General features: G+C 40.2%; 1 protein-coding gene across 1 annotated transcript in view; it reads right to left on the bottom strand.

The window, feature by feature from the left end:
- SHANK1 (SH3 and multiple ankyrin repeat domains 1) overlaps positions 1-17,699 on the bottom strand; it is a 964,213-nt gene that overhangs the window by 399,592 nt on the left and 546,922 nt on the right. The window contains exons 7-8 of the mRNA XM_082273843.1: positions 13,543-13,710; positions 7,094-7,210 (exon numbers count right to left, since the gene is read on the bottom strand). Coding sequence (XP_082129969.1) covers positions 7,094-7,210; positions 13,543-13,710 — 285 coding nt within the window. The remainder of the gene's footprint in view (positions 1-7,093; positions 7,211-13,542; positions 13,711-17,699) is intronic.

Below are 17,699 nucleotides of genomic sequence, written 5' to 3'. Positions count from 1 at the left end.
ATACATAGTATATATATATATATACAGTGCCTTGCGAAAGTATTCGGCCCCCTTGAACTTTGCAACCTTTTGCCACATTTCAGGCTTCAAACATAAAGATATAAAACTGTAATTTTTTGTGAAGAATCAAGTCGCCTGACAAGTCGCGCTAGTGTGAACCGATCCTCACTGAACTTCTGAAGAGAGTTTGCTGCACTGAAAGTAAAGGGGCTGAATAATTTTGCACGCCCAATTTTTCAGTTTTTTGTTAAAAAAGTTTGAAATATCCAATAAATTCCATTCCACTTGTTGTTCATTCTTCACAAAAAAATTACAGTTTTATATCTTTATGTTTGAAGCCTGAAATGTGGAAAAAGGTTGCAAAGTTCAAGGGGGCCGAATAATTTCACAAGGCACTGTGTATGTATATATATATATATATATATATATATATATATATATATATATACACATATATACACACAGTGCCTTGCAAAAGTATTCGGCCCCCTGCGACCTTTTGCCACATTTCAGGCTTCAAACATAAAGATATAAAACTGTAATTTTTTGTGAATCTACACCCATGTTGCAACCTCTATAAGCATATATATATATATATATATATATATATATATATATATATATATATGTACACATACACACACTGGGTTTGATTGCTAAAGGGAAATAGACTGCACTCTTTTTCTGGATTGTGGTAAAGCTTCACTTTGTTAAGGAGGTTGTAAACCCTCTCTTATAACTTGTACCTATAGGTAAGCCTATAATAAGGTTTACCTATAGGTACTGTAAATATCTCCTAAACCTGCATCATTTAGTAAAAATTTACTTTTAATGCAGCCGATGATGTCATCGGCGCATGCGCTCTGAAAGAACGGCCACCCATGCCGTTCCTTCAGAGCCTTGAGCCGTGAACCGCGGCTCCCACGTGCATGCGCGGGAGTAATGTCACCGTGCCTCCGGACAATCAGATGGCCCGGGGACCTGAACCAGGAAGGCCGAACATGTCGGCCGTGTCTCTGCTGAGCGGGCGGCACTGCGGGGGCTTTGTTCTAAGGTAAGTATTTCATAATGAACTAGTATGCGATGCATAATAGCTCATTATGCCTTTGTCTTACAGGGTTTTTTTTCTTCATTATTTTTTTTTTTTTTTTTGGCGGGGGGTGGGGGTTTACAACCTCTTTAAGGATACTCAGTCAGGTGCAAAGGAAAAAAAAAAAAAGCATTTTTGCTTTCACATGATTGGATGATGTAAATGAGCTTCACCACATTTGCTAAGCCCTGGGGAAAATGAGTGCAAGTGCACAGTCTATTTGCCTTTAGTAAATCAATCCCACTCTTTAAATACATACCCACAGCAACAAACTAGTAATGATCAATGCTAACCTCTTAGCAAATATATTCATCAACAACATTTGATAACTGTACAGTCACACAAAGTAAGATACAATAAAGAATGGTAACACTATAACAGCAAGAAGATAAACACTGAAACATCTGTGATGTTGAAAAATGAGCATGAGATATACGACTTCATTCCATTGATCATTATGTAGGTGATTTGGGCCTTTAATATGCAGTGAAAATATGATGTAAATTTATTCTATCACCTTCAGATATGTCTGAAAAATAATATGCCTGAAAAATGTACTTTGCCTGCTAAAATATTAATATTTGTGTCATGTTTTTGGTACTTTACCACTAGGGGCACTGCATGATACTTCTAGAAGAAATGTAGGATTTATTTTTCTTTTGGAAAATCAGTTATATTTATTACAGATATTTATATAGTGCCGATAAGGGGGACTTGCACTGATATTGTGTTGTACATGAGTTAAATGGACATTTGTTTTAGATAGATAGATAGATAGATAGATACGATAGATTAGATAGATTAGATAGATATCTAAACACACACATACAGTGGTGATCGAAAGTTTGGGCACCCCAGGCAAAAATTTGTATTAATGTGCATAAAGAAGCCAAGGAAAGATGGAAAAATCTCCAAAAGGCATCAAATTACAGATTAGACATTCTTATAATATGTCAACAAAAGTTTGATTTTATTTCCATTATTTACACTTTCAAAATAACAGAAAACAAAAAAATGGCGTCTGCAAAAGTTTGGGCACCCTGCAGAGATGATATCTTGTACTGCCCCCTTTGGCAAGTATCACAGCTTGTAAACGCTTTTTGTAGCCAGCCAAGAGTCTTTCAATTCTTGTTTGAGGTATCTTTGCCCATTCTTCCTTACAAAAGTCTTCCAGTTCTTTGAGATTTCTGGGCTGTCTGTCATGCACTGCTCTTTTAAGGTCTATCCACAGATTTTCAATTATGTTGAGGTCAGGAGATTGTGAAGGCCATGGCAAAACCTTCAGTTTGCGCCTCTTGATGTAATCCCCCGTGGATTTTCGAGGTGTGTTCAGGATCATTATCCATTTGTAGAAGCCATCCTCTCTTTAACTTCAGCTTTTTCACAGATGGCATCAAGTTACCATCCAAAATTTGCTGACATTTATATTTTTCCTTCTACTCGTGAGTAGGGATGATCGAACGGTTCGGGTCGACCATCGGTTCGGCCCGAACATTGGGTGTTCGAGGTTTCGGCCGAATTTAGAACTTTTTGCCCAAAAAGTTCGGAATTCGGCAACCAGAACCGACCAAAATGCAATGGGACAGGAAATGGGCTTTAAAAGCCTGTGATTGGACCAGAACCATTAGCAAAAGCCAATTGAGGGGGCAGGAGAATGCTAGGAATGTGATTGGAGTGACTAGGGGGTCCATAGTCCAATCATTAGTGAATACGCCCCCCAGTATATAAGATAGCCCCCACCAAATTCCTAGCATTCTTATACGGGACATGGAAGAGAGTGGAATGCTGTTCTTTTACTTCTGTTACAAAGTGTTACAATGTGTCATTTAGCATTTATTAGTGTGAGGAAAGGGATATCTAGTGTAGTTAGAGTGCTCTTTTACACTTTAGTTAGCTTTAATTTATTCAGTTTCTGTAGGGAAAGTGTTAAGTGTAAGGGGACCGTAGTGTAGTGTAGGGTTAACTGACTGTGACTGCTATGGAAGGGTGACAAAACCCTTTCAAAGCAGGGTGACCACTATAGAGAAATGATCATTTCTCTGAGTTGCTTCGGCACAGGAATATGGCTTCTCACCAGCCAGCATTTTTTATGCTGCAGGGGTTGCCACTGCCAGTGCTTTTTTGAGGACATGTTTGATGTCAGACATGACATCTGAACATGTGTATAGGGGGTATATATACACAACCATGTCTGTATATATACACCTAGACATATATAGGTGTGATAGTAGCAGAAATATATGCTTGCGCTAATGAAATCATTTACACTAATATATTTCTGCTACTATCACACCTATATATGGCTAGGTGTATATATACATATAAGTATGTGTGTATATACACCACTATACACAAGTTCAGTTGTTTTGCCTGCCTCAAAAGAACCCAAAAAATGCCCAAAAAACGCTAGCGTCAAAAAAAAAATGCCCAGGTGTGTTGTTGCAGGCATTTTTTGGGGGTTTTTGGAGGCAGGCAAAACATCTGAACTTGTGCACAGTACCACTATACACAAGGTCAGATGTTTTTTCTGACTCCAAAGAACCCCAAAAAAATGCCTGCTATTAAACCGGCAAGGTGCTGTGAAAAGCGAAAAGCCCTACTCCAGATCTATAATTGCACTAATACAAACAAACTTTTTTTTTTATGGTTCTGGACATGCTACAGAGCTGAAACTTCACAGGTACACATTTTAGACCCCCCAGATACTAAATCCAAAATCAAAATCAAAATCAAAAAATCTCTGACAATTTCTAAGAACTTTTTTTGTGTGATTAATAGTTAATGGGGCATGACCCAGAACCCTAGGCACTTTTTTGGGGCATTTATTGGGTTTTAGGGCTTAAAAATGGTGTTTTTTGATTACCGAAGTTCGGGTCCCATTGATTTCAATGGGGTTCTGAAATCCGGGCCGAACTTTCGGGAAGTTCGGATGTTCTGGCCGAACCAAACTTTTCAAAAGTTCGATCATCCCTATTCGTGAGATGTTCCCTGTGCCACTGGCTGCAATACAGCCCCAAAGCATGATTGATCCACCCCCATGCTTAACAGTTGGACAGAGGTTCTTTTCATTAAATTCTGTGCCCCTTCTTCTCCAAATGTACCTTTGCTCATTCCGGCCAAAAAGTTCAATTTTAACCTCATCGGTCCACAGAACTTGTTTTCAAAATGCATCAGGCTTGTCTATATGTTCATTTGCAAAGTTCAAACACTGATTTTTGTGGTGAGGATGTAGAAGAGGTTTTATTCTGATGACTCTTCCATGAAGACCATATTTGTACAAGTATCTCTTTATAGTGGAATAGTGTGCCACAACTCCAGTGTCTGCCAGATCTTTCTGGAGGGATCATGCAGTCAAACGTGGGTTATGAATTGTTTTTCTCACAATCCTGCGAGCTGTTCTGTCTGATATTTTTCTTGGTCTTCCAGATCTTGCTTTAACTTCCACTGTTCCTGATGACTGCCATTTCTTAATTACATTCCAAACAGAGGATATTGACATCTGAAAACTCTTTTCTATCTTCTTATAGCCTTCTCCAGCTTTGCGAGGGTCAACTATTTTCAGTTTCAGTTTTATAGACAACTGCTTAGAAGATCCCATGGTGCTGATTTTTGGGGCAAGGTCAGATGAGTCTGGGCATTTAAAACCTTTGAGATTGACATCACCTGGTCTTCCCAGATGATGATTGAGAACAATCCATGACACTGGAAGGTCTCAGCCTTGCAAAGGGGGCAGTGCATGCTATAAATTCTGCAGGGTGCCCAAACTTTTGCAGATGCCATTTTTTTGTTTTCTGTCAATTTTGAAAGTGTCAATGATGGAAATAAAATCTAACTTTTGTTGACATATTATAAGAATGTCTAATCTATAATTTGATGCCTTTTGGAGATTTTTCCATCTTTCCTTGGTTTCTTTATGCACATTAATACAAATTTTTACCTGGGGTGCCCAAACTTTCGATCACCACGGTACATACATACAATATACATACACGCACAATAGAGGGATTAGAGACATAATCTCAATATATTGATGCCACATCCCAAACACGTATACTGGAAGACTGAAGGGGGAAAGAAGAGGAAATCTTCGTCCCCTTAGGATTGATAGGACTTTATAGGCATCTGTTTGACTGATCTCAAAAGGAATGTACACTAAATTATATATAAAAACAAGTTTGTTTTATACAAAAGGTTCATAGGTTTCATGAGAAACGAAACCATTATACAAGAATACAAAAAACAGTCATGTGACAATATGCTCCTACATCAAGGGAACCCTTGTGCATAACAGAATATAACATTTGGTATGTAGAATTCAGACCAAAGAAATGGTCAAACTTAGCAGTTTGTAGGATATGCAGGGTTTACTTGTGGTGGAAACATGACCAGAGAATCGCTACGCGTTTCGCTCTGTAGCTTCTTCAGGCTATTCTGTGGATTTGTGATAGCAGAAGCTATGAGTATCCTGTATTCCCCCCCTTAAATGAACTCAAAGGTTCGCCCGGAGCTTGTAACTGTTTAAGAGGGACTAAGACTTGTATGTCACCTCTTATATCCAAGTGTGATCTGTCATGTGAAGTGCCGATCAGGATAAGAGATTACCAGCCTCTTCGGGAGACTTCTGTGATGTCTCCTAGCTTGTGAATATGCATTTACTATTTTAAATAGGGTATTGCCCACTTATTATTGAAAAGAACAGTGCACCTACTTTTCATTTGAGTTTATTTGGTCCTGTATTCAGATGATTAGTGTGCAGCTTTTTATGTTCGACACTTAGCGAAGGATTTCCCCCAGTTTTGAGCTTTACATATATCGTACATTCATATCAGTCCCTGCCCTTACAATCTAAGGTCCTTAAATTCACATGCATACAAACACATACTAGGGCCAATTTAGGCCCGATTCACGTGTTTTCCCGCATCCAATTCGCATGACATGAGAGTGTGACCGGCTCTCAATGGAGTTCTGGGGCTGCCACGGTCCACGTTCCAAAAGGGTCCTAGGCGCATTTGTGTCCAGTTCAGGTGCGAATTCAGGCACCTGATTTGCACCTGAACCGATGAACAGGAACGCACCGGACCCCACGCTGGGAACTGTAGCCACACATACAGAGCTGCTGATAGAAATGACGGGGTCCTCTACAGCCTACCTGACAGGGCCCCGCTCCCCTCAAAATATCGAATGATATTTTTGCTAAAATGCAACGGCCGTGATGCTATGCTTTGCAGCCATGGCAGAAATTATACCAAAACCCATTGAAGTGAATAGTGGCACAGGGGCAATATCTGTACCTACACAGCGGGTGATCAGTATTGATTGCTTACTGTGTTTATTCAGTGTGGTGTGTTCACTCAAGATTGTGAGCCCCCCCCCCTCTCACTCTTCTGAAATAACCCACCTGTTTGCCCTCAGCAGCTGCCGGCCAGAGAGGGGAAAGGGGTGTACAGGGGTCCCAGACAGCAGGGGTAAGGGGGCACAGGTACTAGAACCAATCCTTCTGTAGTCCAGCTGGAGGAAGAAAAGGAGCTGACAGCAATGCACAAGAGTCACAAGTTTCAGCAAGAAGGCAGTACTGCTAACCCTCCTGCTTGGGAAATGCCCGGGCCCTCCTTTTGAACTGATAAGACCTGGGCCCAGTACAGGAGGGCTGGCTGTATCAGCTGCCTTGCACACATATGTGAACCCGGCCTTAGGCAGGAGCCAATTAACCTACTAGTATGTCTTTGGAATGTAAGCACAGGGAGAACATGCATACTATGAAGGCATCATCCTATTTGGGTAATCAGTTGTGCAAATATCAAGCCATTATATGTTTAAGTCGAATGACGAATGCCCAGATTGTTTATTGACACCTCGTATAGCTGAACACATATAAAGAAATATAGAAAGGATGATAATGATTTTGAAGGCAATACCTCCCAACTAATAGAGATGTATGACTATAATATGCGGCATGTCAGTAGCACTGTGTCTTCCTTAGTTATCAATAGCAGCAAGACGTACCTTATTGTACAGGGCACAGATATGGAGGGCTGTATTCCCTGAAGCATTTTGGGAAGCAGGATCAGCGCCGTAGAAAAGGAGATGCTCTAGGTGCTGCGAGTGGCCATGCTGACAGGCCTGCAGGAAGAGAAAAATAACAACCACAAATTATCATCACAGCGGACTAAACATTTAGACCTTCATTAGAAGACAATTTAGTAATCGACAATCTGTTCATCATTCCATTTGATCTCACCCTCACCCACTGTAGGAGTACTGTACAGCTATGCGTTCCCCATGTTAATGCTTTCAAAGTTGAAAGCTCGGATATTAAATTTCCTCTTCCATTTGACCTGTTGTTGCAGCAGGAGCTACAGCATAACTTCTTGGGAAACAAATCCACAATATCTTCAGGTAGTTTAGTGGGGTTACTAAAACTAGAGAGTGCAAAATTTGGTGCAGCTGTGCATTCTAGCCAATCAGCTTCGAACTTCAACTTGTTCAATTAAGCTTTGCAAAATCTGATGCAGCTCTGCATAGAAACCAATCAGCTTCAAGATTTTTTTTGTCACTCTTCAGTTTGAGTAAATTAGTCCCAGTATGTACTTATGTTTAATCTTCCTTTACAGTGGTGCGATTGTTGCTTGAAGCTGAAAATTTCAACTGGACACGAAGAATGGCTCAGTGTGTCCTTTTATGTCTTTGGCACCATTTGATAAGCCATGTCCTTGTAACCCCCACATCGCTTGAAACAGAAAGAAATACTAAAATAAGCCACATTTTATTTGTTGCCTCCCAACTGGTCACCATAGATTTTGTAGGAAATCTCAATAGAAATAACTTTTTTGTTTCCAATCGATCGCATTGCCGCAGTTTCCCAGCAAGTGTGTGTGTCTGTTCATGGCTGACAATGGTGATGAGCCATTAGAGCGGTTGCGTCACCCCACCGGCATCCATTGCTCTAAGATGTTGTCAGACCTTAAAAACACAACATCCATCAGCGGCAGCAACAGACCCACACCCCCCACTCCCATCCCCTACAAAGTTTTGCAGTCATGTGATTATTTGGAAATTTATTTAAAAAATTTATTCCAATTGAGATTTCCTACAAGTTGTATGCAACAAGTATAAGAGCAGAGAGGAGGCAGTTTGGGATAAGTTAGCCTTTCCTTAATGTTCTTTAATGGTGTAAAGCTTAGCTAGAGGAACCAGTAAACACTGTAAGTGGAGTGGACACAGGACAGGGCGAAAAACTCCTGGAAGAGTCAATTTCCGAGCAGATTTAAGGGAATGACTCCTCTTTAATGGAATAGTGTTTAGGAGCAGAAGTTCCATTTTTGTTTATAGGAAGCTGCTTTATTAGAATTTTGAGAAGACCGACAAGGTCAATTTAGACTCCAATAAGAGATGCTGCTATTAAATGCCTTTTGGTGCTCGTATTACTTTGTTTACTGGATATTTACATTTATTTTTGTTGTGTATTATTTATAGACATGGAAGGGTTTTAAAAATTTGTCACTGATCTTAACATTAGGGCTTCAAGCACACTGCAAGTCTTCTAAATGCAGTAGAAGGTAGCATTACATTTCATGACCCTTGAAAACGACGGCCATACGAGCCGACGAAACCGGTCGGGAATATTGGGATACGATCACCCTGCTATCACTGCCATTTTTGAGACTGTCTGGAGAGGACCAGTGAACGCGGAAGCGGTTACCACCCTGTGTCTAATCTTGGATCTCAAGTTTTATATGCCTGTTTTTATGACCCTGATGTAAGTGTGTCCACCTTATTTTACATTAAACTGTCTATACGTACTTCACTATCCTGGTCATTCCTTTGTTTTCATACTGCTGAGGAGCATAAGGAGGAGGAGTGTGGAGTTCTGTGGTGTACAGGAGGCTGTGAAGGGGACCACTTCAGAGGGCTTGGTCTTACATACCCGGATTCTGGTCGTGTTGACTGATCCTGCTTGCATTGACCCCCCTGTAATTAAGGGGTCTGTGCTTTCTGGTAAGCACACTCACACAGTGGTGCCTATATGGTGAAGGGTTCAAGGATTTACCATGTGAAGAGTTTTTTCCTTGGAGATATATCTTTATTGATACATCCGCTTATTGGGACATATCACTTTGAACTTTTTGTTGCACTTTATTGATGCACTCTAATTATTTATATATGCATTTATTTATTTATACAGTTGATGATTTGTCACTATGCACTTTATAAGATAATTTTATTATACCACATATTTGCACGTTTAAAGGTGAGCGCAGCTTAGTACACCTTGTGTGTATCATATATTTACTACACATTTTTTACGATTGAGTCGCAGCTCCCTAGATTATTGGTTTACACCATTACATTGTGCACATTTTACACTATTATTGATTCCTATATTTCCTAACAAATAATTCACTTACTCACTAGCACATATACATTATTCATTTACTTATTTATATAGCACGTTTGCACTTTATCCAACAAGCGCAGGTACTTTTGGCGCTTAACGTCATTCGTTTACCACAGCATTACAAATGCGCCTAAAGCCACATTTTTTTCAAATGCATTTAGGTGCGTTTATACACACCAATAATTGTGGCGTTCAATCGTTTCATTAGACAGATGTTACCTTATTCTGGTCATTGAAAGGAATGCAGGCTCAAGAGCTGAACGCACCTAGTGCTTAAACGCATTAGATGTATTTTTGCACATGTTTAGGCACATCAGACTTTTTTTGCGACAAAAAGTTTTTCTTCTGAACTTGTTGGTCCTGGGTTTTTTTTCTGCTTTTAAACGCCTACGTATACATAGACACATAGGCTAATACAGAGTAGGGATGATCGAACGGTTCTGGTCGACCATCGGTTCGACCCGAACATTGGGTGTTCGAGGTTCGGCCGAATTTAGAACTTTTTTCCCAAAAAGTTCGGAATTCGACAACCAGAACCGACCAAAATGCAATGGTTCAGGAAATGGGCTTTAAAAGCCTGTGATTGGACCAGAACCATTAGCAAAAGCCAATTGAGGGGGCAGGAGAATGCTAGGAATGTGATTGGAGTGACTAGGGGGTCCCTAGACCAATCATTAGTGAATACGCCCCCCAGTATATAAGATAGCCCCCGCCAAATTCCTAGCATTGTTATACAGGGACATAGAAGAGAGTGGAAGCAGTTCTCTTAATTTTACTTTAAAAGTGTCATTTAGCATTTATTAGTGTGAGGAAAGGGATATCTAGTGTAGTTAGGGTGCTCTTTTACACTTTAGTTAGCTTCAAAAATTTAGTTTCTGTAGGGAAAGTGTGAAGTGTCAGGGTGACCGTAATGTAGTGTAGGGTTAACTGACTGCTATGGCAGGGTGACCAAACCCTTCCATATCAGGGTGACCATAATGTAGGGTGAACTGACAGTGACTGCTATGGCAGGGTGACCAAACACTTCCATATCAGGGTGACCACTATAGAGAAAAGCTAGTTTCTCTCAAGTCACTTTCGCTGCAGTAATATGGCTTCGCCCCTGTCAGCTTGCTTTTTGGCTGCAGGCGCCTATAGGGATTTTTTGAGCACATGTTTGGAGTCAGGCATGACATCTGAACATGTGTATAGGGGGTATATATACACACCCATGTATGTATATATACACCTGCACATATATAGGTGTGAAAGGAGCAGAAAAAACTACTTGCGCTAATGAAATAATTAACACCAATATAGTTACGCTCCTATCACACCTATATATGTGTATGTGTAAAATACATATAAGTATGTGTGTATATACACCCGTATACACAAGTTCAGATGTTTTGCCTGCCTCCAAAGAACCCAAAAAAATGCCCAAAAAAACGCTAGCGTCAAAAAAAAAAAAAAAACACGCCCAGGTGTGTTGTTGCAGGCATTTTTTGGGGGTTTTTGGAGGCAGGCAAAACATCTGAACTTGTGTATAGTGGTATATATACACACATACTTATATGTATTTTACACTTAGACATATATAGGTGTTATAGGAGCGTAACCATATTAGTGTAAATTATTTAATTAGCGCAAGCATATATTTCTGCTACTATCACACCTATATATGTCTAGGTGTGTATATATACACCCGTATACACAAGTTCAGATGTTTTGCCTGCCTCCAAAGAACCCCAAAAAATGCCCAAAAAAACGCTAGCGTCAAAAAAAAAAAAAAAAGCCCAGGTGTGTTGTTGCAGGCATTTTTTGGGGGTTTTTGGAGGCAGGCAAAACATCTGAACTTGTGTATACGGGTATATATACACACATACTTATATGTATATACACACCTAGACATATATAGGTGTGATAGTAGCAGAAATATATGCTTGCGCTAATTAAATCATTTACACTAATATGGTTACGCTCCTATAACACCTATATATGTCTAAGTGTAAAATACATAAGAAGTATGTGTGTGTATATACCACTATACACAAGTTCAGATGTTTTGCCTGCCTCCAAAAACCCCAAAAAAATGCCTGCAACAACACACCTGGGCGTTTTTTTTTTTTTTTTTTGACGCTAGCGTTTTTTGGGCATTTTTTTGGGTTCTTTGGAGGCAGGCAAAACATTTTTTTTTTCAATAATTGGCTCTCTATCAAAAATGACAATTTTTAAGAACTTTTTTTTGTGTGAATAATAGTCCCTGGGGTATGACCCAGAACCCTAGGCACTTTTTAGGGGCATTTATTGGGTTTTAGGGCTTCAAAATGGTGTTTTTTGATTACCGAAGTTCGGGTCCCATTGATTTCAATGGGGTTCTGAAATCCGGGCCGAACTTTAGCGAAGTTCGGATGTTCTGGCCGAACCGAACTTTTGAAAAGTTCGATCATCCCTAATACAGAGAGGCATTTAGAGGCAGGAAAAAAAAATCCAAAAGCCATTTTTAAGGCCTAGTGTGCTTGAGGCCAAAGTATTTTTAAATCAAGAACGTGGCCACCACAGAGCTGTCAGCACTGTCAATACACTACTAGGGACCAGAGCTGTGGATAGAAGTTGTCAACGAAGAGCAGCAGTGCAAGGAATTATTGTTTAACCTTTTTACAGCTATGAGGATATTCTTTAGGATTATAGAATTACACAATTACTCTGTGACCCTCCCTAATACAAACTCTTTAAAACTTTGCCTTGTTTTGTAGAACTACAAACCTCAGCTGTCTTATCAGACTAATAGGACAAACTCTTCACTGCTAAGACAGATGAACAAATGCTGCATACTAGACAGAAATCAAAAGAATTTGTGACCAGTGATGATCTTTCAGACTCATCCTGCCAGGTCAGTGCTTCATGTATAGATACTTCACAGCTTAATTTGCTTCAACAACCTTTCTGATGGGTCCTCCTTCCTCTCAAGGCTCCAAAGCAGCTGCCTAATCCCAATCCCAGTCTGTAGGGTTCAATATTGAGTTTGCCATGTCACCTGCCTTTGGATGCAGCTTGTCACTTGCCTTCCACCTGATGCAGCTTGCCACTTGCCACTATCATGTGCCACCAGAGAGAGAGGGCAGGGAGAGAAAGAGAGAGGAGAGGCAGAGAAAGAGGGGGGGCTGTCTGTCTGCTGCTTAATTTTCCCGCCCTTAAGTCCCAGATGCAGTACACTGGCAGAGAGAGAGGGGCAAGAGAATGTATGGGCATGTTTGGGAAAAGCTCAGGGATGCTATAGGAAGCAGTGTGCGGATCCCCTCCTTCTAGGACAGCTGCAGCGAGTCGGCTGTCACCCACTGCCCGCACAGTAACAACTTGACTGACCTGCACAGTGTCCTGACCTCAACCCGATAAAACAGCTTTGGGATGAATTAGAGCAGAGACTGCGAGCCAGGCCTTCTCGTCCACATTAGTACCTGACCTCACAAATGTGCTTCTGGAAGAATGGTCAAACATTCCCATAGACACTCATAAACCTTGTGGACAGCCTTCCCAAAAGAGTTGAGGCTGTTATAGCAGCAAAGGGTGGGCCAACTCAATTTTGAACCCTATGGACGAAGACTGTGGTGCCATTAAAGTTCATGTGCGTGTAAAGGCAGGCGTCCCAATACTTTTGGTAATATAGTGTATATCCACACAAACCACTATATACAGTACCCACCATTCAGCTATGCCGCTTGGCATTTTTTTTATGCTGGCCATTTTTTGGAGTAGCACTCCAAAGTATTGGAGTATTACTTTTGGTAATATAGTGTATTAAGCCACTGCACCAAATATTAGAAAGCAGCAATTGGTTCCTGTTTTCTGAAATGTAAAGAACCTTCTGACTCCTCTCCTCTACACCCCTTTCCCTTACAGTTCCCTTACAGAATTTAGTCACACATATCAAAAGGTAAACAGAAGAAGGTATAATATATAAAAAAGTTATCACAGTGAAGAGTACATTTTGAGGCTTGGTGCTGCTCCCTATAATCTTGAGGACCATGGTACTGGCCCATGAGCATTCTATTATAGTAAATACAGCTCTGTTTGTTACCTGATGGATTTCTTGCCAGCCATTTTCATCCAACGTGCCAATGTATGCCCGGTTGTACAGCAGTAACTCGCAACACCTTGGATCCCCTCCTACCATGGCAGTGTGGTAGAGGGGAGTCAGACCTCGCCGATCCTTGTAATTTGGAGAACCACCCAGATCCAGCAGAGTCTGTAAGAAAAAAAAATGTGCAACGTCATATACAGATGTAAGATATCAGTTTAAAGGGCAACCATTGCAAAAAAAAATACATATACAGAATTTTTATAATTGTATGTGATTAACACATATAATGAAAGAAAGCCAGGGATGGTTAGAAAGGTTACTTTTTATAAACAACAAATGCTCAAGCAACAGTCATGGTTGGTTTTAAAGGAAAACGTCAAAACTTCACCATCGTTGATTGTCAGTAGTCAATACTTACTATGAGGCCTTTTCTTTAAAACAGTCCTGACCAGGCCCTGCTAAGACTTTGCACCGCGATCCCCATTTGTCCCTATATATAACTCTTTATTCCATGTACATAGACAAATACCTCAGAACTTTTGGAAGTCCATGAACCTGTGATTTGGGGTTGGCGCTAAAAGTGGAGCACACAGCCCTGTGTGGCAAACTGAAGGTAGTAGTTGTGGCGTGCAGAGTGAGCTGTGCTGAAACTGAAGTAATGGTTTCAGCATGCTTAACGCACCATAGCAAATTAAAGGGTTCAACAGGAGTGCACATAGTGTGCCACAGAGAAATTAAAAATATGTTATATGGCTAATGGAAAAAAAAAGGTGGTGTCTGTGCAAGGAATAAAAATGTCCAAGCGTTTGTGGTGTCAGTGGAAGGAAAAAATGTCTTTGTATCTGTGATGTTGGTGAAAGGACAAAATGTCCCACTGCCATAGGGAGGAAGACTACACAGGCGTCTATGTCAGTGGGAAAAAGGTGGATAGAATTCTCTGAGAGGGGATCTGGGGCTAAAGTGCTCCCCCGCTCTCTGTGCACTTACTGTACTTTACACTTACTTTACTTACTTCTTTTAGTATGAGCGCCTATCCAGGAATAAAAGGCAGCTTCCCCTTCTTCCTGTCAATAGCCACAAAGAAGGGCAGTTTGCCTTAACTCTATAGCGGTTTCTTGTATGAGGAGCAGGTGCATTCTGAATGGGTTTCTTGGTCCTTTCTACAAACATTAGCTGCCTTTGAAGGGCAAAGAGAGAAAGATTATCATACAAGCAGCTATCCCGGACCCTGCTTTGCCTGTCAGGAGTGATGCTGGCAACTAGAGATTGGAACTTGGCAACCAGAGTTCTGGTAATTATCCTGATTATATTGCCAAATGTTGCCACATTTTCAGCTTTGGCGATTCATAGGAATGAACATGGGCCAAACAATAAAGATCCTAATAGAAGGGCATTTTCCCAAAGTGTCTCTATTGTGGAAAGAATGGGTTCCTTAAAAAGAAAAAAAAAATGACTATACATTTTTAAAGCTGAGCAACAGGCAAACCACTATGTACACAGATGAAATACAAATATGTCAACTGTCTTATCTACCAAAGGATTAGTACTTCTGTCCAGGCATCTTAGTGATTTTTTTTTTTTTAGAGACAGAGAGATAGATGGAAAGATAGATAGAGAGAGAGATGGAGACATATAGAGATAGATTGAGCGATAAATAGAGAGAGAGAGAGATGGAGACATAGAGAGATAGATGGAGAGATAGAGACATGGAAAGATAGATAGCGAGAGAGATGGAGACATTGAGAGATAGATAGCGAGATAGAGAGAGATAGATGGAGAGAGAGAGAGAGATAGCGAGATAGATGGAGAGATAGAGAGATAGATAGATGGAGAGAGAGATAGAGAGATAGATGGAGAGATAGATAGAGAGAGAGATGAAGACATGGAGAGATAGATGGAGAGATAGATAGAGAGAGATGGAGACATATAGAAATAGATTGAGCGATAGATAGAGAGAGAGATGGAGACATGGAGAGATAGATAGAGAGAGAGATAAAGAGAGATGGAGACATGGAGAGATAGATAGAGAGAGAGATAAAGAGAGATGGAGACATGGAGAGATAGATAGAGAGAGAGATAAAGAGAGATGGAGACATGGAGAGATAGATAGAGAGAGAGATAAAGAGAGATGGAGACATGGAGAGATAGATAGAGAGAGAGATAGATAGATAGATGGAGACATGGAGAGATAGATAGATAGATAGATAGATAGATAGATAGATAGATAGATAGATAGATAGATAGATAGATAGATAGATAGATAGATAGATAGATAGATAGATAGATAGATAGATAGATAGATAGATAGATAGATAGATAGATATTAGATGAGATAGCAGTTGCCTGAATTTATATTTTCAAAACGTTTTTATGGGGTTCAATGCCCACCTATAGCAAACAAGATCCTCAGATCTCCCTGGTCCCCCTACCAGCTCTACAACCTCTTATATTATTATTATATTCGTCTTCCTCTGACATAATCACAACATACAAACAAGATGCAGATCATATGATAAAGCTTATTATTTTGCGTATGGGGTAAGCGAAGGTTTATACATCTGCATATAAATACAAACGTATATAATAAATATTCAGTGATGACTCACTGCATAAATATTTTAATGCTGCATGTTGCCGCTAGCGTCACATAACTTATTGATAAAGAACAGCTAATCCAAAGTGGCTAAACACAAGCTGGGCAGAGCACAGCTCTATAGAAACCATCATCATACATTATATATCTGAGAATATTCACTGTACCTTTTCTAGGGGCTAGCAAGAAATATGAAAAAAATATAATAAATGTGATTTACATTTAGAGTTACATTGGCCATACAAGGAAAAAGCAATAAAATATGTCAAAAATTCAAACCTAGCTTGTAACGGATCAGACTGTGAAGAAATTAAATGGTCCACTTAATATTTTATTTGAAGTGGAGATTTGTTGGCTGAGTCACTCACTGTTTTACTATATTCCTTTAGGTTGCAAGTGTTGAGCTCTCCCAGCTATATTTTCTGGCTCTGTTCTCGTCCATTTTGATATGTTTTCACGCCTACTGCTGAATTGTTAATAAACTTATATAAAACCCAACAGAGGGAGAGAATGACCCCTTGATTTAAAAAGCACTAGAATACCAGATATACGTTTTTTTTTTAGCTGGAACTTGGAGGAACTTAGTTCCACCATCTCTGGCATAGAACCTCTGCTCCCTGCTCACCACTATTACTTGTAAACACAGAAGTCTGGCTTCTGTGTTTACAAGTGACAGTTTATCTCCCACAGATCTTATCTCCTAAATGGCACCCACTATGTGCATGATGGGGACAATGGAGATGCAGGTGCCTGGGGTGCAATGCAGATGCCGACAGCCCCACTAGATGATCTCCCCACTAGTGAGAGAGGTGGAGCTAAATACAGTGACACAAAAATACGGCAGCAAAAGTTAATTCATTGCCCACTTTAAGAACCTCCCACTGTTTGTGAAATGTGACCACACCCACTATTTGATGCTGTTCGGAGTTGATAAAGTTTGGGGGTCGTGGTTGAGTTCCTGTACCTATTTTCTGAGGAAAAAAAAAGCCCTGCCAGACATATTGTATAACTGCTTATAAATTACACAGGTAGGCAAAACATTATCTATACAGAACACACAGAGGGCTCAACGACCTAGTGCATTATCCCGAGACAAATAATTTATCGTAAAAAACCACGAAAAGTATTATACTCACAAAAGTAACAGTAAAAAGCGCATCAGAGATGCATCATACAATGCATCAATACGTATAAATAACAGTCACTGAAGACCCAGTGGGCGAACGAGTTTCGAGGAATTCCTCTTCTTTAGAGCCACCATGGAATTCCTTGAAACGCGTCAGCCCACAGGGTCTTCAGTGACTGTTATTTATACGTGTTGATGCATTGGATGGAACTTTTTTGTGTATAATACTTACCGTGTTTTTTATACAATAAATGATTTGTCTCTGGATAATGCACTAGGTCGGTGCGCCCTCTGTGTGTTTTGTATAGTTGCAGTGTTAGACTTCCCCAAGTCTTTGAGGGCAGCAAGACCGTGATTACCCGTTTTCAAAAGTAATGAAGATCTAAGAAAATCCATCAGGAGGGGCCATTTTCCTAAGCGCAGGAGGTATTGTGT

The sequence above is a fragment of the Pelophylax lessonae genome, assembly GCF_965119305.1.
Source record: "Pelophylax lessonae genome assembly, chromosome: 12".
Lineage (NCBI taxonomy): Eukaryota > Metazoa > Chordata > Amphibia > Anura > Ranidae > Pelophylax > Pelophylax lessonae.
Note: the sequence above shows the minus strand (reverse complement) of the source record. Positions and strands in the feature narration are given on the sequence as shown.